Source organism: Stegodyphus dumicola, chromosome 11 (assembly GCF_044657685.1).
Source record: "Stegodyphus dumicola isolate Sdum_Otavi_A_Nest chromosome 11, ASM4465768v1".
NCBI lineage: Eukaryota > Metazoa > Arthropoda > Arachnida > Araneae > Eresidae > Stegodyphus > Stegodyphus dumicola.
In genome coordinates, this window is record NC_140778.1 from 120,444,533 (window position 1) to 120,468,589 (window position 24,057).

At 37.7% G+C, this 24,057-nt stretch overlaps 1 protein-coding gene across 1 annotated transcript in view; it reads right to left on the bottom strand.

Annotated features, from left to right (window-relative positions):
- LOC118206096 (uncharacterized) overlaps nucleotides 1-21,837 on the bottom strand; it is a 70,152-nt gene extending 48,315 nt beyond the window's left edge. Inside the window, exons 1-3 of the mRNA XM_085826351.1 lie at nucleotides 21,748-21,837; nucleotides 19,854-19,935; nucleotides 17,390-17,494 (exon numbers count right to left, since the gene is read on the bottom strand). Of these exons, the coding sequence (XP_085682477.1) occupies nucleotides 17,390-17,494; nucleotides 19,854-19,935; nucleotides 21,748-21,837 (277 nt within the window). The remainder of the gene's footprint in view (nucleotides 1-17,389; nucleotides 17,495-19,853; nucleotides 19,936-21,747) is intronic.
- Nucleotides 21,838-24,057: the final 2,220 nt, after the last annotated feature.

Consider the following 24,057-nt stretch of genomic DNA (forward strand, 5'->3'; position numbering starts at 1 on the left):
CCGTTGCCCCCGAATCTATCAAAAATTTAATTTCTGTCTTTAATATAGAACCCTCTACTATTGGTAATGAAGACTCTCCTGTAGTGACTACAAAGACGGATGGCACCTCCAAAAGGGCATTCGAGGATGAAATGGAAGTGTGTTTCTCCCCACCCTTTTCTAGTTTAAATTAAATGTCTGAGCTTGGTGATTCAATTTGCTACCAGTTGCACCTCGATCCTGGGATGCTACCGCCAAATGTTCGGGTGCCATATGAGAATTAAGTCTATTCGCCGTTCCTGCCTCTCTTTGTCGAAATCTGTGATCTGATCTGCCCTGCTCGTTATTAGACCTGCCATTTACATAACAATTTCTGCTTATGTGTCCTACCCGGTTACAACGGAAACATCTAGGCTGTAAGGATCTCGACCGAGGATTATGCACCATCAAAGATTGCAATTGGCTCTGCAAAGTATTCATCATCTGTGTCAACTGGGTTAAGTTCTGTTGTTGCAATCTAATAGCCTCTACAAGCTCTACATTTTCACCTGAAACGCAAAGAGTGTGCTTGGAATTTACCGTACCCGTAGTATGGACCGCCTTAACTTCAGCTGACTGAAAATCTGCCTCAGCACTGTTTTTTATCCACATCTCTTCCTCCAAAACTGCGTGGTTTTTCGCTGCTACAAATGATTTAATTATTATGGGGCAAGAGCAGACGTCTAAGGTGATAGTGCTATCCTTCTAGAAAAACAGATAATAGCAATTCCTGTCTCTGAGTCTCTGCTGCCGGATCGCCCATCCTTTCTACTGGCACTGTTTTATAAGATAAAGCCTCGATACGCGCAGCGAATTGTCTGACTGACTCCCACGGCTTTTGAAATGCCTGTATAAGGGAGCGAATATGGGAATGTAGACTTTGAACTGTTGTAAACCTGTCCTTCAAGGCACCTACCAGGTAGGAAAAGCCAGCTTCGCTCCTCAAACGCGGACTATTCCTAACAAATTCCGCGGCTTTCCCCCCCCCCAAGTTTAACCCGAATTACTGTAACTTTATCTGACTCCGTCCATCCTACATGTGATGCTATCAGTTCGAGTCTATTTAAAAAATCAGCTAGGCTAATGCTATTTTCTCCCCCCGTAAAAATAGGAACTGATTCCAGTGGGTCCAAGCCAAAAACTGAAGTACCCTTTACGCCCGGGGCTGTCTCTTCCAACATCTCTACTGATGGGTCAGGCTGTCTCGAAGAACGGCGCGTTTTCTTCGACATATCGCTTTCTAATAGTTTTGAATCATTCAAACAAGTTTTCAAATTTTCAAGCTAATTTAATCAGCTGCCAGTTACGCGCAAAACTTTAAAAAAAAAACCTCCACTCATTGACAACTCCGGTACTTTTACAGTAAACATAAGTATCGATCATTACATCTAAAAAACATACTGAGTATTTCGAAAGCCTCAAAATTTGAAATTCACAAACCTTCTCAGAACGTAATACTTTTGTACTGGTCAACAACCTACATGCACAGTATGAAATCATCGATTCACACCTACCAAAACACTATCTTTTTAGTTCATTTTATACCAAAACAATTTACCTAACCTTAAATTCAATTCTTAAATTAAATGAGAGAATGAATATCCTGCCATAGCCAGTAAGCAAACATAATTCAAATCAAAACCTTAATTAGTCCTCACACATAAAATTTCACACCTTCTTAAAACAGTAAGTTATACAAAATAAATAAATTCAAAAATCAGTTACTGATTCGATTCTTCACTAAGCAGAGGTCACGGCACCAATGCTGTGTAAGAAAAACCTATGTTTTGTTCTGTTTCTTAACTTTGCCGAAAAATCATGGGCACTAATGCTGTGTTACTACTTCCTCCTAGGGAGGAAACTAATGCAGAAACAGACAGGTGAAACTGTAACTAACTAAAAATCAACCGAGAAACTAAACTCTTAAGAGTAGCTAATTACCACACTTTTAGTGATCGTATAGGTAAAACGGTAATGCATTGCGTTGTGAAAATGCATCCGGGACAGCGCCGTGAGAAGATCGAATAAACAACATGTAAAATCAATGAATATATAAGAAAAACACATAAAAGATAAAAATAAACATAAGTAATAGGTTTCCAGATTAAATACCAGTTTATTCAAATTCCTCACAATTAAAAATTAATCTTATCCTAATCAGAGAGTCAAACTTCTTATTTTTGTTACAGTTACAATTTACTTATTTTAGACCCAGGTGAATTCTTCAATTTGTCATTTCTTTTGTTACTTTTAAATTCATGATTTGCAAATCTATTACATGACCCTTTTAATTTAACGGGTACCCGTTCTGTAATTTCTAAGAGGTTAAAAAAAACATACCATCTGAAATTTAACATCTGTTCTAAGGAAGATTACACAAACAACTTAAATTATTACATCCTAATTCATATAAAGACCTTAAGGCTTGTCTCGGTAAATTAAGAAGGGGAAAGGGAAACAATTGAAAGCCTGAGAATTAATTTAAGATTCGACGTTGTTTTTACATTCCAAGGAAGTTGTTGAAAACTTACTTAAAGTTCAAACACAAAAAAAATAAAACTTATCTTGGGTGGACGTCTTGAAGTGGAGGACTGGCATCCTAATAAGCGTTGACGTCGGCGGCGCTGATCCACGTTTACAAATGGAAGTTTCAGAGGACATCGTCCTGTCCTGGCACTATTGGCGAAACACACATGGCAGGTAACTGGTTTTCATAACGACGAAGCAATTTTCACTCTGGAAAACAGAAACAGGAGCACTGCTGCCCAGCACGGCTGTCCGCCTGGTCTTCCCGCTTCGAAAAATCGGGCCACAAGTCTTAATCCTGAAAGTCTTAAATCACTCGCCCGGGTTCAATTTAGCCTTTTAGCCAGAACGCGGCAGGGGAGCATGTTTGCAGCTCCCGGCCGGAAACGTCTCACTAGGCAATTACAGCTCGCCTTCTCTCGCTCATCCCAAGAGCAAGCTCGAAGTTACAATCTTAGCCCAAAAGTAAGCAAGTCCACCCAGTAAGTGATTCCAAGAGTAAGAAGAGTAAGTGAGTAAAGTCTCTCGCCTCTTAGCCAAAACGCGGCCGGGGAGCATCTCTCTTCGTAAATTACATCGTTTTGAACGCTCAACCCCAGAGCAAGTTTCAAGAGTAACGTCCAAAGTAAGTTCCGCAAGCAAGTCTCGCACGAAAAGTGATTCAAACTCGAATTATCTTCCTCTCCTTCACAAACGCGGGCTCCCACTATGGCTTCAATTACCGCCCCCTTAATTTGGGCAAAATTTGCGTTTTCAACCCCTGAATGCGGAAATAAGGGTGATCGCGCATGCGCGTTCTTCTTCACTTAGCCAACAACCGGACCCTCAATCGCCAAAACCTGAATGATTTACATCGAAAATTAATTGCCAACCTCTGACCTTTCTGTCACGTACTTCCTGTCCTAAGGTCAACTGCACAATGAAATTTCTTCCAGAACATTCTAAAGGACAAAGCGCGCGAAATCATGACTTATGAAAATTGCCTCCCTTTCCCTGCTTCTATTCACAATGAATCAAAGCTTGTACAAAAATTGCAAATAAAAGAAAAATAATTAATATTCTTTTAAACTAAATAATATTCCCAGAAGCGTCTGTTTTTCCCCAAAATTAAAGCATTAAAATAAATAATTCAGAATCAAATAAAATTAAGATTTCCTTAAATCAGAAAATCATTCACCTAGTGTTTATAACGCGATCAGACAATTTCTCTACACAACAGTACTTATGAGTTATGAACAAAACTTTAGCAAGTGACACATAAGATTACAATTCATTACCCTAGCAAGTAATTTTAGCAAGTTACATATAAAGTTTACAATTCAATACATAAAGAATGTATATCATACATAATGATTATATTATACTGTTGTGATTGACAACATTGTCAACATGAATTTACTAATGCAAAATTCAACATTTAAACTCAGTATACAAAAACCGAAGAACATACAAATGCTTATATTTCATTCATTGCCAACTTAAATTTATAGTGGAGAAGTATGAAAATGCTTAGATCTCACATAAGTCTCTAATTATTCTGAATGTCATTGTTGACTTATATATTACAGCTTACTACTAAAGACACAGTTATTATATTAAAATTGGATGTTAATATAGTTAAATTAATAATTGCACTTAGACAATAAATACACTATAAAAACATTAATTCTATACCATTTCTAAAATGCAATGATTCAAAACAATGATTATATAATTAATTGGTCTCTTTTAAGACAAACACCAGGTTAAAGAGCACGTTCCGTCATCGTAATAGCCGGAAATAATAAACGAAATCATTTAATATTATCGCATTCAAAAAAACTAATATTAAAGCCATTTACTATTAAACAATTATTGTCAACCAGCATTATTCTGTAAATTATTTATTCAGAACAGTTGATATTGGCTAAATGAATTCAGAACCATTTTAAAATATAGCAGTATATATCGACCACGGAAACAATAATTCCTCTACGTGAAGACAGAAAACTGATTTAAGAATTAATAGACGAGTTTCTGTTACACTTTACTTCACAAATTCCATATCCTGCATTTAGCTTAAATTAAAGCTATCTATCTGTCGAAAATTTTTCGTTTTTAGAAATATGTAAAATCGTTTTGGTGCTTTTATCATAACAACAAGAAACAAATTAAAAATTTGCGTGAGTTCTCCATGCAATTTTAATACGCAGACATCAGTAATTAAACAGAATATTATTTTAAGAAGGATTATATTTTGTTTGCGCTAAATATACGCAAATGAAAAGCATAGTTCTCTACACGTTTTATGAATTGCTGTTGTTGGAAGGAAATACATAGTTTCCAATTAAGCAAGTATGACGAAAATATTCGTGAACGTGAAATATACATCTCTTACGTAGTGTTACCTCACTAGTTCCGCAATTTGCCTAACCTTTATCTAATATTCTACGGAAAAATTAGCTCTACATATATAAACTAAAACTATGTGTGAATCGGTCACAATTATGTCGACTAGTTTAGTTTAGTTTAGTGACGGAGGACGTAGGCACCACCCCTTGACCATTATGGTTAATTGGTTTAGCTTTACCATTAGGTTAATTGGTTCTAAATGCTTGCTCATTCGTTGGCGGGATCGGCAGGTGCAAATCAGTTGTTAGTGGACAGTTAGCTACATAATGTTCGGGTGTGCCCAACTCACCGCAAATGCACTGTGCCGTATTTGTAATGCCAAACCTTTCAAAATATACAGGAAAAGGACCGTGTACCGCTATATACTGTACAAGTTGAGCATGTATTATGAGGCGATTATAAGTTACTGTGGGAATATGATAATAAACACGACGTCCTGTGACGTCAGAGTTCCACTCTTCCTGCTACAGGGATTTGATTTTTTGCGTAAGATTTTTCTTTAGCCAGGAAATTGGCCAAGGTATCTTAATTTGTTCAGCATTTATGTTCTGCGCCGCTTCTTTGGCTAGCTGATCCGCCAGCTCGTTTCCTGTTTGGCCAGCATGGGCTTTTATCCATTGCAGCATTACGTTTAAATGACTGTTGTCATGTAATTTCGACTATGAGCGGGGAATAGTGCACTGGATTTAAAAGTGTATAACGTTGCGCGCCTCTAACTTGCACGCAACCAAGAGGTGACTGTGAAAGCTTCTATAAACCACAGAGTCTTATAAAGGGTTTAAGTCCCTTTTTATTCAACGTAATAAATTACAATGGCGTCCTCTTGACGCTTACAGACTGTGCCCACTAGGCAGTCAAATAAAAATAAGAACCTGAAAAGAAAGTAAAGACAATATTCTAACTACGAGGCTCTCTAAAATAACTAACTCACCGCGTTTTACAATACCGCTGCTAATTCAGCAGACTTGAAGCTCACTGGAACAATTGCAACTACTTCCCGCCAAGCACATAGGCCGCAACGCGGGGTTCTTCAATTCTCGCTAACTACCTCCGCGCTCGCTAAGTAAGAATATCACACCGAACTCGTTTCCTTCTATTTAAATCATACTACTTCCGCTGATAATTTGAATCCTTGCGCGTTCTACTCAAATTTACATATTCTGGCATTGGCAGTTCCAGGGGAAAGTAAGGCTTGACAGGAAAGATAGTTTAAACTTAAAATAAATGTTAGTTAAAATAAATATAAACCCTACATTTGCCGCTGCCAGAATTTGGAAAACTTGGAAGCAGGTCCTACAAACGACCTGTTGTAAGTTTATCTAATTCTGAACTAACTGGCGTAAGCCTCGTTTACACAAAAAAAATCTTATGTAACAATTATACGAGTATATTAAAATTCTGTTATTCGTTACAAAGCTTTCTTCTTACAGCAACTTTTCCTGGACTTCATCAATCAATCTGGCTCTTTCCTTCCAGCATCTGGAAGGAATAAGTATCAGTATCTTTCTACATACAATATAATTTACACTTTCTTGACACAATAAATTTTTGTTTTTAAACGATTGGTTTTTCTTAGTTATTGCTTACTTCACATTCATTCAATTTTTCAAGCATTAATTTAACTTTACCCTGGCTCTCCACCGTGTGTGGTGTCAAACGGGAATATTCGTGTTTTAGTCTTACAACACTTCCCCTAACCACCATGATTTGTTAGAATTCAACAACCAAATAGACACACCTTACTCGACATTCTACAACTCAATGAGCTACTTTAATATTCTTAAAAATTCAAATGTAGGTGGAGAACCCTACAAAACACATTCATTCTAACTTCCCCCTCATTCATCTTTAAACATGCAGGCTTTCGCTCTAAAGCATGACTTTACAGTTTAATACTTAATTTTTGACTTCATTGCTTTTAAGCATTCACTTTTAGCATCTACAATTTTATGCTTCTACACTAAATTCTACTTTTACATAACATGCAAGTATTTACATACATTTACAAAAGTTTAATACATATGCTTTTTACAATTTACCATAAAATGAATAAGAGAAAATAAATTTTTACTTTACTCATTCTTCGCCAAGCTGGCGGTACTGAAACTAAAATTCTTATTAGTACAAGAATACGAAGTTATTTTTATCTCCGGCCAAATTTTGGCTTTAACATAACAGAATTAGTCTTTCGACCAACAGAAAATGCTTGTTTTTAGCTTTTACACTTAAAGAAAATAATACTTTTGCCTTAGCTAAATAAAGTAAAACAAAACTAAGTCTCAACCGAGACATATTGACTTTCGTCAAAACATAGAACTTCGTACTTATGCATAACATTTCGGAACAAAAGAGAAAAAAAAAATATAGAAGGTTTTAACTTATTTTTGAGTTTTCGATGCTTGAAACTCCGTCATCCGTTTTTGGCAGAATTGGTCCCAAGTTAGAGGTTTCATGGATGTTAATCTTCTTACTGCCCTCCGAGTGTCGTCCACCTGACTTTTTCTTTTGTGTCCTCTACATGCTGGCCTCTTGGCGGAGTAATCGTCTGGTTGTTGGCCTTTCCGTTTCTCCCTGGGATGGCTGGTCTTGACGTCCTCCGATCTGGAGTCCTTCTTGAATTTCTTCTGTTCCTCGTATTTTTGTGCCTCCTGTTGACGTTTCAGTTTCCGGAACGGCGGCCTTGCTGGCACCTGACTCTGTGGCGGTGTGCGCGTTCTCCTTGATGTGTAATTTCTCCTGCTATCCTTTGTAGGTGGTGTTTTTCTCTTTACCACAGTTTCTTTACCCGGTTCATCTGTATTTTTGTTTTTCTTAAACGCTGGATTTTGAAAATTATTTTTTCTTTTTGATACCGACGTCCGGGTTGTGGAAGTGCTAGGTCTCTCTTCAGTTCTCTGTTTCTTGGGTGGTGGAATAGTTGCTGTAGTCTCTGGACCTTCTATTTCGTTTAGACTTGAGTCCTGCAAGAAACTTTTAAGGATTTCAAAATCATTTGGATTATAGTATTTTTTCACCTGGTCGGGACTTGCTTTACAGATTTCCCCTCTCTCGTTTTTAAGATATAAGACTACTCCTTTGATTTCCTGAATTACATAGGGGCCTTCAAACTTTGGAGCTAGCTTTGCCATAAAATTGTCTGGGGCACTTGTTAAAGAAAATTTACGTTTCAATACTTTATCCCCAACTTTAAAATCTGCTTCACGGCGTTTTCTATCATAATATAACTTTTGTCTATTTCTTGCCGTATCCGAGGTTTTAAACGCCTGGTCAATCAACTTTTGCACGTCTTGTTGTCTAAATTCCTGCTCTCTTTGTTGCACAAAGAATAATTTATCTAAAGGCGTAATTAACTTTCTGCCTAAAAATAATTCTGCTGGAGTTTTTCCCGTAGTATCATGATGTGCCGTTCTTAAAGCATAAGCTAATTCATTTATGTAGCCATCCCAGCGCTTGTGATGTGTGCTAACGTAACTGCGAATTATTTTTACAATGTTTTTATTAACTCTTTCTGCTATGTTAGCCTGTGGTCTATACGGAACCATTTTGATATGGCGTATATCAAGTCCATTGCATATGTTTTCAAATATTTGACTAATGAGTTGTTTTCCGTTATCGCTAATGACTTTTATCGGTGCACCGTATTTTAAAATGTATCTGTGTAAGAATGCATCTGCGACTGTTTTGGCTGACGCGCGTTTAAGTGGAACAATTTCTATCCATTTTGAAAAATGATCTACTATTACTAAAAGAAAACGATTTTTATTTAACTCGCTCTGGGGGAAGGGACCAAGGAGATCTATGCCTAAAATTTCATTCGGAAATGTAGTGCGAATGCTATTTAAGTACCCGGCCGGGCTGTAATTAATATCATTTATTAACTGACATTGATTGCAGGACCTGACATACGCCGTTACTATTTTGTATAATTGCGGGAAATATACCGCCTCGCGTACCCTTTTTATAGTCTTTCTGACCCCGAGGTGGCCCGCTGTTTTTTTTTCGTGCAACTCCTTCAAAATGCTTAATCGAAGCGAGGCTGGGATGACTGGCTTATACTCAAGATTTTCGTTTGTTGTTTTCGTATAGAATAATAAATTATCTATTATTTCATAGTTTTTTGCTCTATTTCTTATCGCATCGATATCTGTATGCTCAAAGTTTTCGGGGTCTTTCAAACAAGCATAGATATTTCCAAATTCAGGATCAGCTTTCAGTTCAGTAATAACCGTATCTCTAGAATCTAAAATTTTTGAAGTCAACACAGCGCATTTAAGTTCATTACCTTCATCGTCCAGTTTTATACGAGAAAGTGCGTCAGCTACATTGTTTTCCTTACCCGGTTTATATTTTATTGTGATATTATATTCTTGGAGTTTTAAAGCCCATCTTATTAACCTGGGCGTTAGGTTTTTTCTCGAGTAAAGTCTACCAACAGCCGCATGATCCGAAAAGACTGTTACTGGCGATTTGCCGAAATAAACTCGAAATTTGTGTACAGCCATTAATACGGCTAATGTTTCTCTTTCTGTAGCTGTATAATTCCTTTGTGTTTGATTCAATGTTTTACTAAAAAATGCCAGCGGATGGTTATTTTGCATAAGAACCGCACCCACCGCATAGTCTGACGCATCTGCTGCAATTTCCAGGTTTTCGTCCCCCTCAGGGAATTTTAAAACAGGGGCATTAATAAGCGCTTCTTTTAATCTTTCAAAAGCTGTGTTAGCTTCCGCTGTCCACGTAAACTTAGCCCTTTTTCTTTTGATTACTAAGAGTGGTTCAACAATATTAGCGAAATCTTTTATGAAAGATCGATAGTAAGAACATAATCCAAGGAAAGAAGAAAGTTTCTTGGCGGTGTTGGGCGGTGGGAAATTCTTAATAGCTTTTATTTTTGAATCTTGCGTTTCTATACCCTTTTGCGAAATTTTATAACCGAGATATTTAAGTTCTTTAGTTGCGAACTTGCATTTTGAGGCGTTAATTGTAAGACCGGCCTCTTTTAATAATTTAAAAACTTGTTCGAGGTCATTATTGTGTTGTTCCAACGTACTCCTCGTTATAATTATATCATCTAGATAAATTAAAGTTGATTTTCCTAGGACAGGCTTTAGAACAATGTCCATAGCTCTCTGGAATGTTGATGGGGCCCCACACAACCCAAAGGGCATGCGTAAAAATGCATAAGTGCCCGATTTTGTTATAAACGCGGTTTTATGTATATCTTCGGGTCTCATAGCTATTTGATAGTAGCCAGACGTTAAGTCCAAAGTAGACATATATCTTGTCGATTTGATCTGTCTAATGATCTCGTCTATAACCGGCAAAGGGTAAATTGGAAATTTGGTAATACTATTTAGTTTTCTGTAATCAATAGCAAACCTCCAAGCCCTTTTATCCGAAGGAGGAAACTCGTTCTTTTTCCTACGTAGTACGACTGGACTCGCGTACTCACTATTTATGGGCGTTATTATTTTATTCTTTAACATCTCCTGAATATGTTCTTCGATGATTAGGTCTTTTTGTTTGTCATAACGGTATGGCTTAGTCCTACAAGGTTTTTCGGCATTTAATTGAATCTTATGTGTTATTATTTGGCAGTTTCCGGGTTTTTCTGAAAACAAATGAGAAAAATTACTCACCACTTGCTGTATTGCTTTACTTTCATGGTCATTCAGATGGCTAAGGTCCACTTCAGGTGTCTCCACAGGTTCCACCACACTCTGGTCCATCTCCAACACCACAGAACTATCTTGAAAATTTAATTTGGCCCTCGCGGCCCTTAAAAAGTCCATACCTAAAATAAGAGAGTGTTGGAGGTCTTTCACCACAAAAATTAATACTTTGAGATTTTCCTCTTTTATCTGTAAGTTTAATGATACTTTCCCGATGCAGTGACATGTTTTTCCTTGCGCCGCTATAATTTCCGTATTTCTAGTTTTAAATAGTCGTATCCTATAAAAATTCTTTTTGAAGAACTTTTCACTCATGAAATTTCCTTCTGTCCCTGTATCGATGAGGGCTTCTACTGGTACATCGCCAACCAGGACTTGTATAATTGGTAGCTGTGAGTTTTTTACGATGACTGTATTTAGATGTCTATTTGAGGGTTTTTCTAAAACTTCCGGAGTCTAGACCCTCCCTTTCACAGGCCCCTCTAGTCGTTTAAAGCTTTCCTTTCAATCTGTGTCTTCTGGGTACGCGGATACTTATTTTCAAATTTTCTTTTTGGGCCTTGACCTTCGAGTTTCGATGCGTTAGCTTGATAGTTCTTTCCCCCATAGGAGCGATTTCCATTTCTGGTTTCCTCCTTCCTTCTGGTACTTTGAGAATATGTTTCCCCTCTCGCTCTTTCCGCTATTCTGCGATTTTGAAATTTCACCGCCAATTCGAAAAGTTCCTGCAATGTGGTTGGGTTTCTAATTTCAAAGTAGTCTTGGACAGCGGGTAACAATCTTGGTAATATTATTTCAATTATCTCCGCATCGGGTTTTTTCCCATACAGCATATCCGTTAGCTTGATTTTTCGTAAAATAAAGTCCGTCAATTGTGCTGTATCCCGTTGATAAAAACTATATAGCTCGGCTTCCAGCCGTGCGCGATCTTTCACTATGGGGAAGGCCTTTACTAACGATTTTTTGAAATTTTCAAATGTATACGTCGGGCTTCCAAATTCACCTAGAAGAAATTTGCCTATATTTTTCCACCATAGCGCGGCCTGTCCTCTTAGTGCTGATGTGGCAATAGCAACTTTTTGTCTTTCAGGCACAGGATAGAGCTGAAAGTGGTTTTCTATACCTTCTAAAAATACGGACACCGAATTTTTTCCGTCGAAATAGAAGTTTGGCTTGATTGATGCTCTCAAAGTCTGGACCAGGTATCCAAATCCTTCTAACTGCGTTGTCATTTCTTGGTGTTGTCCAGCGGCTTCCATCCAGGTTTCGGCCATTTCCGTTCGATAAGTGTTCGGGCGCCAATATAACGTTGCGCGCCTCTAACTTGCACGCAACCAAGAGGTGACTGTGAAAGCTTGTATAAACCACAGAGTCTTATAAAGGGTTTAAGTCCCTTTCTATTCAACGTAATAAATTAAGAAAATTTATTACGTTGAATAAAGAAAAGGCCCAGCAACCGAGCCTTGCGGGCATCCTTGATTTTGATTTTGCACTACCATACCACTATTATGGGGTACTATTAGCAATCGGTCAGAAAGGTAGTGTTCCAAAGTAAGGTAGATATTTCTTGGTAATTTACTTCGGCGCAGGGCTGAAGAACCACTGGCCACCACAGTGTGTCAAAAGCGCTTTTTAAGTCGATGGAAATAAACGCTGTGTGATAGCCAGCAAACCTATTTTCTAGGGTTTGATTCTTAACTTCTGTAAGCGCATGCTAAGTAGACTGTCCTGGACTAAACCCATATTGTATTGGGCTTAAGTATTTCGTAACATATAGATGATGCCGCAATCTTGTCATGATCAGCTTTTCATAAACCTTCCCCAAAGCTGAAAGTAGACATATTGGACGGTACGACTCTGGAGACGTTGGATCTTTATTCTTTTTCAAAAATAAGACCACTTGCCCAATTTTGAAGCTGTTAGGGAATGTCCCCGTTTGCAGGAGCTTATTGAAGAGTGATTGAAATAGAGCTACATTAGTGCTTATAATTGCTTTAATAATTCGGTAGTCAAAACCATCCGGTCCTGGTGCTCTGCGCTGGGGAAGCTGGCGCAGCACTTGCTGAATCTCCCTGATGGTGAAGTAAGGATCATTTGATGTAGCAATTTCTGAGGTATGGTTCCTGATTGTGGTCTGTTCTAATGTATCTTCTTGCAGATTGTCTGTGGTGAAGACTGCTGACATGATTGCCTTTATTGCATCTTCTGTATATTGGCCAATACTATTGGGTGTTGGTAATATATGTAAGGTGGCTGGTTTAAAAAGTTTTCCTGCCGCAATCCTGTGTTGGAGTCCATAGGTGGTGGTTGTTTCTGTACAAAACTTTCTTCAGCTGCTAATTTTTGCATCTAAGATCATGCGTTTGTAATACGCTCGCTCTTGTTGGTAGATCATTAGTGTTGTGGATTTTAGTTGCTGCCTACGTTCTTGTTTGAGGCGTCGGCGCAGAGCACGACATTTTTGCTGTTGAGTACGCAGTGTACTATTCCACCAATGGAGTGCGGTAATTCTTTTGGTAGTACACTTTGGGAGATGTTCATCACACACTTGTATTGTTAATAGAATGTCTTTCGTAATATTTTGGAGGGTCTCTCTACTTACAGCATGTCTTATTGGATTAACGAAAGATGTTAGTCTGTTACTAACAATAGAAGTGAAAGTGCGGACCTTCCGCCCTGGTAGGTTGTATCTTTGAATGATGTTAGTTGCAGTGCTGCTTGCTATACTATAGCGTATATAGTTATGATCCGATAGACTCTGTCCCTCAACTACTGTCCAATCACGTATTAAATTTGCAATTTGATGACTAGTAACTGTGAGGTCTGGCCAACCACGAGAGAGGAGCCTATCAAATTTCGGCGGCGCATCTATTTGATTATGAATTACAAAGTTGTTGCTTGAGAAAAAGTCTTCGAAATGACGCCTTTTAGGTTTCGTATCAGCGTAGCCCCATGTGGTGCTATGGGCATTATAATCACCAGCAAGAAGCATTTTTGCTATACGATGAGATTGCATTAGCTGTTGGATACGTATTATGGTATGGTCCGCTTCTTCTGTAGGAGGGGAGTAGATGGATACTAACGCTATTGTCTTATTAAGTATTTCCCGTAAGACAGCCACAAAATCCCTCTCTAAAGCAAGAAGAATCGGTGTCCATGCCTGGTTGCAGATTGTAATAAAAGCTCGAGGCGGTTGTGTTGAATCCTCTTTTTGAAATGTTGTCCGTTGAAGGGGAAAACCCACAATTTTGCGGTGTCTGTGGTATGGTTCTTGACCAATTATTATATCAATCATTTCTTCTGTAGCGTAGTGTGCCGTTTGGGACATTGCGGCACGTGCTCGCTGAAGATTTATTTGCAAACATTTTATGGGTGTGCGTTGAGCTGATGATTTTAAGTTAATGACATTCAAGGAGGTAATGGGGTTTGCTGTTTGCGGACTTGCAGAAGTATTACAGAAAGATATCTCTCTTATCTCTCTAATATTCTGTTGTTCGTCGGATTGTATCGACTGCCCGTTGGTAGATAGCACATTCGGTTGCATAGGCTGGATGTTGGAAGTTGAGTCGTGTTCCGAATCTGCAGTTTGAATCTCCACAATTGATACAGGAGGGATGTTCTGCTGCACATTCTTTAGTTGCATGTGAGCCGGAACAGAAGCCACAGAAGATCTTATCGGATTTGCACATGTCTTGGCTGAGCCAAAATTTAACACCAATGAATTCTGTGATTCCGTGAGATTGCCAGGCTGTAAAAATACGTCTGGTATTAATGGCTGCTGCGAAACCTTCGGTCGTGCATTCAATGACCCACTTAACTCTTTTAAGACGTCTTTCTCGTAATCGGAAGAGTGGCTTGTATTGGTGGACTGATGTTCCTGATGTTGAACTAAGTTCTGAGATGAGCTCTTCTGGTTTTCTGCAGTCTGGGACATTATATATAGCTATCCTAGGGCGTCGTCGTTGTCGCTTTTTGACCTCTACGTCTATGTCTGCTTTTTGCAGATGTTTTTGTAGTTGATTAATCTCGTCTGAAGTTTGGCAAAATACCTCCAATCCTCCTTGTGGAGTTGGCTGAATTTTTTGGACATAAATTGGTATTTCTGCCAAGGGAACTTTATGTTGTAGTTCTCTTCTGAGTTCTTCAGTAGGTTTTTTAGACTTTGATTTGATCACTACGCTTGGTTTGCTGATATTTCGTAGAACCTCCGCAAAGGTCGGTTGTGAGACAGTTGGCAAGGATGGTGGTACCTGCAAATTGTGTGACTGTTGGGCAATGGTAGAGAAAGACTGAGGATGAACCAATTCACAGCAAAGCACAGTTGAAGTATTTACTCCTATAACGATCTTAGCAGGCTTGACTGTATAATCTGGACCCTCTAAGTCTGAAGTGCGGCCCGGGAGTCTAAGAGTCTAGCACGAAGATCTGTTGGCAGTAGGTATTTAGTGCGCTTATTTGTTGTTGCGACCTGCCTTATATCATCGCACAAAGTAGAAATCTTTTCCGCATAGGGCAGATCAGAGGCCAGTAGCTTTGAAGCGTCTAATATATTTTGTGAGTGTGTAGGATCACCATCAGTTGGAAGCACTGATTGACGGGACATACTTTGAAAGGTTTATCCTTAATATGCAATTGACACTATTGCAGTGAGACACTTAGAATGTTTGACAAAGGTTTCTTACTAAAGGTAAAGTATGTGAGCAGCAAGTATCCATTTACACCCAGGACCAAGGAATTACAGTAAATAAAACATACATATGAAATTAAAACAGAAACATTACAAGAAAACCGTAAATAAAACTTAAAGTAAAAGGTAAACATTATGACTTAACTAATAAACAAGTTAGTGCAAAAGCAGTAAAAACAGATAATTAAAACATTACAGTATGCAAAATGAAAGTATACAGTGTACAAAATACAATTTCTCACGAAAAACACACATATAAAGAGCTTTTAACAGTCATTAGTAGGACTGTCGAAATGTAGTAAGAAGTCGTCGAAATGTCCCTCGACGTCGAAACGTATCTCGATTAAAATACAATAGAGTCGTTCAAAAATAAGACTCTTAATTACTGCTTTTGTATAGGTATAATGAGGTCCTAACCTGAAGGACCGACACTTTGCGCTTCAAAATAATTTAGAGAAATCGTAAAGACATGTACTCAACTGGGATGTTGAAAGAGACGACATTATAAGTTGGCACAAAATGTTATTAAGCTGACCAATCTATTTTTGAAAATATTGCAATTAGAGGGTTGAGATTCAAATAAAAGGGTAAACATACCTTTTATATGAAGATTCTGTAATGCTAGGTGCAGTAGATCCTGAGATATTGAATTTTTAAAAACAATTCACCAATTTTGGACTTATAAAAACCTATCCCAATTTGCTAGGCCTACCATGGGAACCACGTGGCAAGAAGGCGGAACACTACCGTCGGAGCTGCGGCAAACACACACCGTACTTTGTGGCAGCCTAGATTTCTTTGTTATTCTCACAAAACACATTTTTCTTGGGAAATACCAATAACACACACTTATTCAATACAGCAATCGATGCAGTAGATATTCACACACAAATTGATATAAAATTGTCCCCTGGGACTTAAAGACTTCCGCTGAAAAATGAGAATAAACCAGGAGCGCGACGAAACGACGTCCTAGCTTGGTGATGGTTCTGCCGACTCTCTAATTATGTCGATTAAAGGAAAAGCGAGTTTGACAGTAAATTATTTTCCCTATTATAGCCGAAAAAATAACACTTAAAAATTGGCACTGAGCGACTTCTGCGCGTTAGTACAATTCGTATGCTTTCATAGAGTTGTCACAGAGGAACACAGTTTTAAATATGTTTATATAAAACTGGATTAGTGCCAAATTAATTGCTTAAATTATCTCTATTAGGAAAAAAGAATATCCCATTCGAAAGGCAACTTCATTACGCGAAGATAGAAATTTTCTTTGCAAACTGTATACGAATTTCTCAAACGATTTCGTCGGACATGTTTCTGTGTTTACCTTAAATAAAACAATTTTGACTAAACGATTTAATCCGATTTGTTCAAAAGTACACTTGCCAGAATACACTTTTACTCCTTAAACTCCGCATTCACAACTATTGCCGTTTTGGCCGCACACCCATTTTAAATAAAGACACAAAAATTATACACACTTAGATATATTTGGAAGAACTTATCTCGCAAGGTCATTTTGAGTTGCTCGTTTAGAAGAACATTTCATGTGTAAATACATTTTAAAGCATAAAACGGTGATAGGAAAGGATTGGCGGGAAGAAATATTTCTAATATTTCTTGTTGTATCTTCGCTTCCTCTGGTGCTCTACGGATCATAATCGTGAGCTACCTACATTAAGAATACATAACTTTGTATTCGAGATAATTTTTGGGAAAAATGAATTTTTTTATTATTCCTAAATTTGGCGTCCACATATTGAATAATATAACTCTAAAATTTTTACTATAATCCTTTTATTCGCGACTGGAATAGTTGTGTAAATTATAAATTTGCATACATAATTGTCACAGACTACCGCTATTCTGCATATTTTCTATGGAACATTGCTGTTAGAACAAACCTTCGCTTTTAAAATTTTGTTAACGTATACGAGCTAATTTGGAAGGAAGGAAATTCACTTCTTCTCTTGAAGAAATGTAAGTGTGTTAACGTTATTCTTAGAAATTTCTGACACTTGACTAATATACATATTTCGCAATTTTGTATTATTATGTACGTACTTATTCTAATTGAAAATAGGAACGATACCTTCACAAGTTCCATCTTTTTCTTGATAGTTTGGTTTACATGTGCACACTTTCTCTCCTTGAGGATTAAATGCACAGCTTTCGGCATTTGTCCCACAGTTGCATTCTAAGATATAAAAGAAAACGTTATATGTATTTTTATTCAAGTTAAGAAAAATATAAGATTTTTGATTCCTTTTTTCCGAAGGTGTTCTTAGAATCAAATGTACATCTGAATAATACTAATGCAAAACACTGAGCATTTCAATTTCGGGAAGTCATATTTCTAGATTGAATTAAGGGTATGCATATTCTCTTCCGGTTGTCTAATGCATTTCTCAGAATACATAAATTAGAATGTGTTTATAACATAATTAATTGTTCTCTTTTAAGACAAACACCAGGTTAATGAACACGTTCCGTCATCCTAGTAGCTGGAAATAATAAACGAAGGCTAATATTATGGTATTCAAAAAACTAGTATTAAGCCCATATACTATTACACATTTATTGTCAACCATCATTATTCTGTAAATTCTTTATTCAAAACAGTTGATATTGGCTAAATGCGTGTTGAAACCTTTTTAATATAGCAGTAAATATCGACCAAGCAAAAAATAGTTCCTCTACGTGAAGACAGAAAACTGATTTAAGAATAAATCGACGACATTCTGTTACACTTCACTTCACAAATTCCATATCCTGCATTTAGCTTAAATTAAAGCTATCTAGCTGTCGCAAATTTTTCGTTTTTAGAAATATGTAAAATAGTTTTAGTGCTTTTATCATAACAACAAGAAACAAATTAAAAGACTGCGTGAGTGTTCCATGCAATTTGAATACGCAGACATCACTAATTGCACAGAATATTATTTTACGAAGGATTATATTATGTTTGCGCTAAATATACGCAAATGAAAAGCATAGTTCTCTACCCGTTTTATGAATTGCTGTTGTTGGAAGGAAATACATGGCTTCCAATTAATTTCTATTTTCCAGAATAATAAGTTGCGAACCTGAAGAACATTTTTCAACGCATGTACACAAGCCCTGGTAAAGAACGAAGGCTGAAGGCCCTGGTGAAGAACGAACGCATGTACACGAGCCATGGAGAATAGAAGGGTGGAACTCTGCTCTACACGTGGCGTTCGTAGTTCAAGAAGAAGAAAAAAATTGGTCTACGGCGTTAAATACTTGTGTGCCTGCGCACAAGACGCTACCTCTTCTAAAACTGAGTTAAAAGTTATGAATTAAATTCTGGGCATAACTTAAATAAAAAATCAATTATAACTTTTTCCCCTAAAAATTTAGTTTGTTTAATATTTTACAACTTTAAAGAAGAATTAAGTAAAAACAACTAGTGTATTCAGAAAGACGGGGAACTAGCGACAACAAGTGCGAATAACCATGAATCGGTAGTGATATTACAGAGATTTTTACACAATACAAAAGAATACATAATACCAATAACCAACTGTGCAAAACAGTATATTACTTACAGGTAACCTGTTTCCTTAAAATGCGCACAAGGTCTTTTAGTATTGCGACGGTCATTGTAACCATAATCATAAATTTTGATTACGTGATTAATTAGATTACGTTGTTTAACATGAATACTTTTGCCAAATAGTAAAACAGTCCTAACCTGATAGTTTCGAAGTTATTGCAGAATACACAATAGGCGATGAAGAGAGTAGTGCTGCCGAGCGTGTCCTTCAAGAATTTCAAGATGTTTTCTCTTACTCGCGTCTCGACGTAGGTCGAACCAGTTTTACACAGGATACAATTCGTATCGGGGATCATCTACCAGTCCAAGATATCTACCGATTGCTAAACTGGGAAAGGTAGGAAAACTTCCAAACGACATGCAAGAAAGCGACGTTTATCAAGTCTTCAGAGTCCTTGGCCTTCTCCTATCGTTCTGGTCAAAAAGAAAGGGAGGCTCAACAAGATTTTGAATTGACTATCGCCGGTTGAACGAGGTTACGAAGAAAGACAGCTATCCTCTTCCTAGAATTGACGATTTTCTACTCTTTCTGGAAGCAAGTGGTTTCCGAAGCTTAATTTAAAGAGTGGTTATTTTCATGTAGAGATACATCCAGATGACCGAGAAAAGACCTATTTTGCTAACGCATAAGGATTTGGGGTATTCAGAGTGATGCAGGTTGAATTATCTAATACGCCGGCAACGTTCGAACGCTTCATAAAGATCCTGTTGATCCTACGAAGCCTGTCTGAAATACATCAATGACATCAGGAAACTTTCTAAGACCATTTAGAAAATCTTACGAAAGTTGCTTCAGAAACTGAAAAAAGCCCATATAATGTTATGCCTCGCCGAGTGTAAACTATTCAGACAGTAAGTGACGTACCTCGGACATATCATCTCTGTGTTTACAGGTCCAGATAAAATGCCAGCAGTTAAAGACTGGAGACTTCTCAAAAATGTCCATCAGCTGAGAAGTTTCCTGCGACTTTGCATTTACCATTGGAGATCTGTAATGAATATTTCTTCCACTGTATGACCTTTTCACAAGCTGACAGAGAGCAAGCAAAAGTTCTTGTGGACTAAAGAATGTGAACATGCATTTAACAAACTGAAGGAGGCTAAACGTCTGCAACAATCCTGAGGCATTCTCAGCTGCATAAACCATTTATTCTCGACACAAATGCGCCACGATGAAGGTCTTTGCTGCTTTCTCCCGAGAAAGAAACGCTCAAGAACGTATCGTAGAGTACTGGAACAAGTACGTATATATCTAAAGCGGGGAGCAATTACTGTTTCAACAGGAAAGAGTTACACGCCATATTTAAAGCCGTATAATATTTCCATCATTATCTCTTTGGTGAAAATTCCGGCTCCTTACAGATCATGCATCGCTGACCTGGCTTTTAATTTCAAGAATCCCGAAAGTCGAAAAGTCAGGTGGATACAGAAACTCCAGGAATATTAACATCAATATCCGTCATCAGAAGGGTTCATCACATGGAAACGGCGACGCCCTGTCTAGAAGACCCAGCCCAAAAAGCTGCTGATGATGTTCCGGCTTCGAAGCCAAATACGACCTGCTTAATCTGTTCGTACGAATTCAACGTCGTCTTAACCCGCGAGCACACGCACCGATCCGACGAACACGAGAACACGCGAGAACAAGAGTTTTTTTATTCGGGTATGTCATACCCGAATAAAAAAACTGTAATTAAAAATTTGTCAAAAAAATTAATCGTTTTTTAAAAGAAATTAAATGTAAAACCAAGTTAATACTTCATTTTAGACAAAATAAGAAACAATAAGGACAGGAAAAATTATTTACTTACAATTTTTTGAACATTGTTTACAAAATGAGGTCATATGTTCCATACATATACTTTTGCTACAATTTTCACAAATGAATCTAGTCTTTCTATCTTTTTTCTTGGGGCACTCTGTACACCTCCTGTAAGTCATTTTAGGTTTTTGGGGGACAGTTCATTGTTAACATGTTCATCGGTGGTCAATGAACATTTTCTATTAGCTGCATCCCTAAGGCTTTGAGAAAAGTACTCATCCCGTTCACGAGTGAAATTTTCTCGTATTGAATCAATATAAATATTTGTATTGTCAACTACATGTTTTAACATACATCTTCATCGATAAGCAATAACAAGGACTCTAAAGGTGTTGAGACGTCTTTAGAATACTTTGTATTTCCAGGGAGTTTAGTTATAATATTTTTGGCGCCAATTCTAACATTATTCCAGAATTTATTTTTGTTCCATTTTACTCAATTTTTTCCAACATAAAACTCATTGCTACATTCCAGAATTTCATTTTCTGTTTCTGTATCTGAATCACTACTCTATATGGATGAATCATGATTACTAATTATATTCTTTGTCATCAACATCTTCCTCTTCTTCACTAAATGAATCCTCATCAGAAGAAACTGTTTCAAGGAGATTTTTCAATCTTTTCATCTCTTCATCGTAAGGAATATACGGTGCCATGCTTACAGCTCAAGAAAAACTTATACTAAAAGCTTGAAAACGAGAAATGCGAAGTGACTCACTGAGAAACGCCAGTACACGCGTGGTATGACATGCCCGAACAATGCTGGTCCTAAAAAACCGTTGCACTTGCCACCTCAGGAATTTCCCCCATTTAAGTATGTGACCTTGAACTCAGCTACACCAAGTTTCGTCCTTTTATGAAATAATGGGCGAGAAATATACAAAAAGAAAAATGCACATGGGTATGACATACCCGCCGTGTGTGCTCCCGGGTTAACCAGACCCATGGAGTGACTGTTTAAATGCAGTCTTCATATAGGATACCTCGCAGACAGGACATTTCGATCTATAGTCCTACGACGAAGTAATATTGGGCTGTCTGGGACTCACTTCACTTTCGAAGACGCGTCTTGTACCGGAAGGTAAAATCGGATGATGGAAAGGTATACCAATACTTCCAAGATGCCAGATAGCGGACATCCTTAAAGAATTACACAGATGTCCAACAGGAGGTCACTTTTGAATAGATGACAGTCCAACAGGAGGTCACTTTTGAATGAAGATGTTGCAGAAAGTTCGAGAGTGTTTCTATTGGATTAATGCAAAGAATGACGCGGAAAAATGGTGCCAATCTTTAGATGCCTATGCGGGTCGGAAAGGACCGAAGAAAAGTATCCGATGAAAGCTACAGCGTCAAAATGTAAGGAGCGCCTTTTGAACGTATCGCCTTCCACATCATGGGACTTCTGATAGGAACTGCTGATGGCAATAAATACATCCTAGTTGTTATTGATTATTTCACCAGGTGGTCTGACGCATATCGTATTCCTGATCAACAGGCTGTCACGATAGCAGAAATAATGATACAGCATTTGGATTACCAGGTTCAGAGAGCCTCTTCAGTTACATTCCGAACAAGGAAGAAATTTTGCATCGGATGTAATTAAAAATCTCGGCATTGACAAAACCCAAACGACACCTTTATCTCCCCAATCAGACAGCATGATGGAGAGGTTTAATCGAACCATCCTTAATAACCTTTCGCTAGTGGTTTCCAAAAACCAACAGGACTGGGACAAGCAGCTGCCTCTATTTTTACTGCCTTATCGCAGTGCTGTCCGCAAGACTACCGAATATTCACCATCTCAGATGCTCTTCTGTCGTGACCTTCGTCTGCCTTTCGATCTGTTGTTTGGTCGTCCTCCAGATGCACCTTCATCACCTGAGGAGTACATCCAAGATCTCCAGGCTCGGTTTGAAGTGATGCACAATTTCACACGTGAGCGAGTCAACTTGGTGACGAAGAAGATGAAGACCAGATACGACACTAGAGCTACAGAATATCAGTTTAACGAAGGTTATAGGGTTCGGTTTCAGAATCCTATTCGACTGAATTACTTAAAGGACTTCCTCCTAAATTATAGTTATCATGTGATGTTATAGTTACGCGGTCCAAACCAGGTTGAATGGATTCATAGTTCAGATACGTAAGTAATCAAATTCTAAGTTACTCATTTCAACAAGCTAGCCCCTTACTATACTGTAATATTTTATTATTTAACAAATCATTATATTTATTATCCTTTGATATTGGAGCTACAATGGCATATTTGTATCACATAACCGTTTCTCATCAACGTCAGAGATTGTTTAAGAATATAATTCTGAAAGTTTTACCAGCTAGTAGATGTATGAAAAATGTGTACCTAAAGACTGTATTCACATTATCTATCTCCGTAAACCAAAAATACAATTTATGTTTGACTAAGATCATCTGTTATTTGGATAAATACTGCAAAATAAGTAACTATACACATAGTAAGCAGTCCTCAATTTGTATATAAAGTAAATACTAAGAACACTAAGAACATGATCATATTTGTATATAAATTTGTAAATTTATGCATTTATTTATTTGTTTAGCATTTGATCTGGTTCACGTCATTTATTGCAATTATTGTTTAAGTATTTCCTTCGTAACCAAAAGTAATACGGATCGCTCTGTTTTGAGAGCCCTCGCTTTCGAAGTATTAAACATTTTTTACCCTGAGCCAAAGTGGCTTTGGATCTTTACTGATGGATCCCTCCTGTCTAATGGCCCTAATGCAGGTGCCTGAGTTTTCTCCGAAATTGTCTCTTTCTATATCCCTGTGGGCTGAGGTTCTGCTTTTAACGGTGAAATTACTGCGAATCGCACAGCTTTATACCAATTATTCACAAGAGCAAATTTCACAACAGCTGTTATACTCAGTGATTCCCGAGCTGCTCTGTTGGATATCGTTTCAGATAAAAATCCCATATCACAGGACATATTGGGTTGTCGACATGATCTACAAAACCTGGCTTCACTTGAGAAAACTATTGTCCTTCAGTGTGTTCCTGCCCACTGTGGGATTCCAGGTAACGAGAAAGCGACTTCTTGGCAAAAAAGGGGGCTTTAATCATGAAGAATATTTCTAGTCCTTTGCCTTTCCATACTGTTAGGGATATTATTAAAAGATCTTTCAAAGCACGTGCTCGGGAAGATCTCTATCATCGTGTTTCTCATAAGTCTTGGAAGAATGCTATCCCGAATTTGTGTAATGGTCCAAGGCGTAGAGCGGTCGCTGAATTCCACCTTGCTACCAGACATGAGTACCTAAAATATCATCTTCATAGATTCAAAATTATTCCTTCTCCGAAATGCACTGTGCAGCTCTG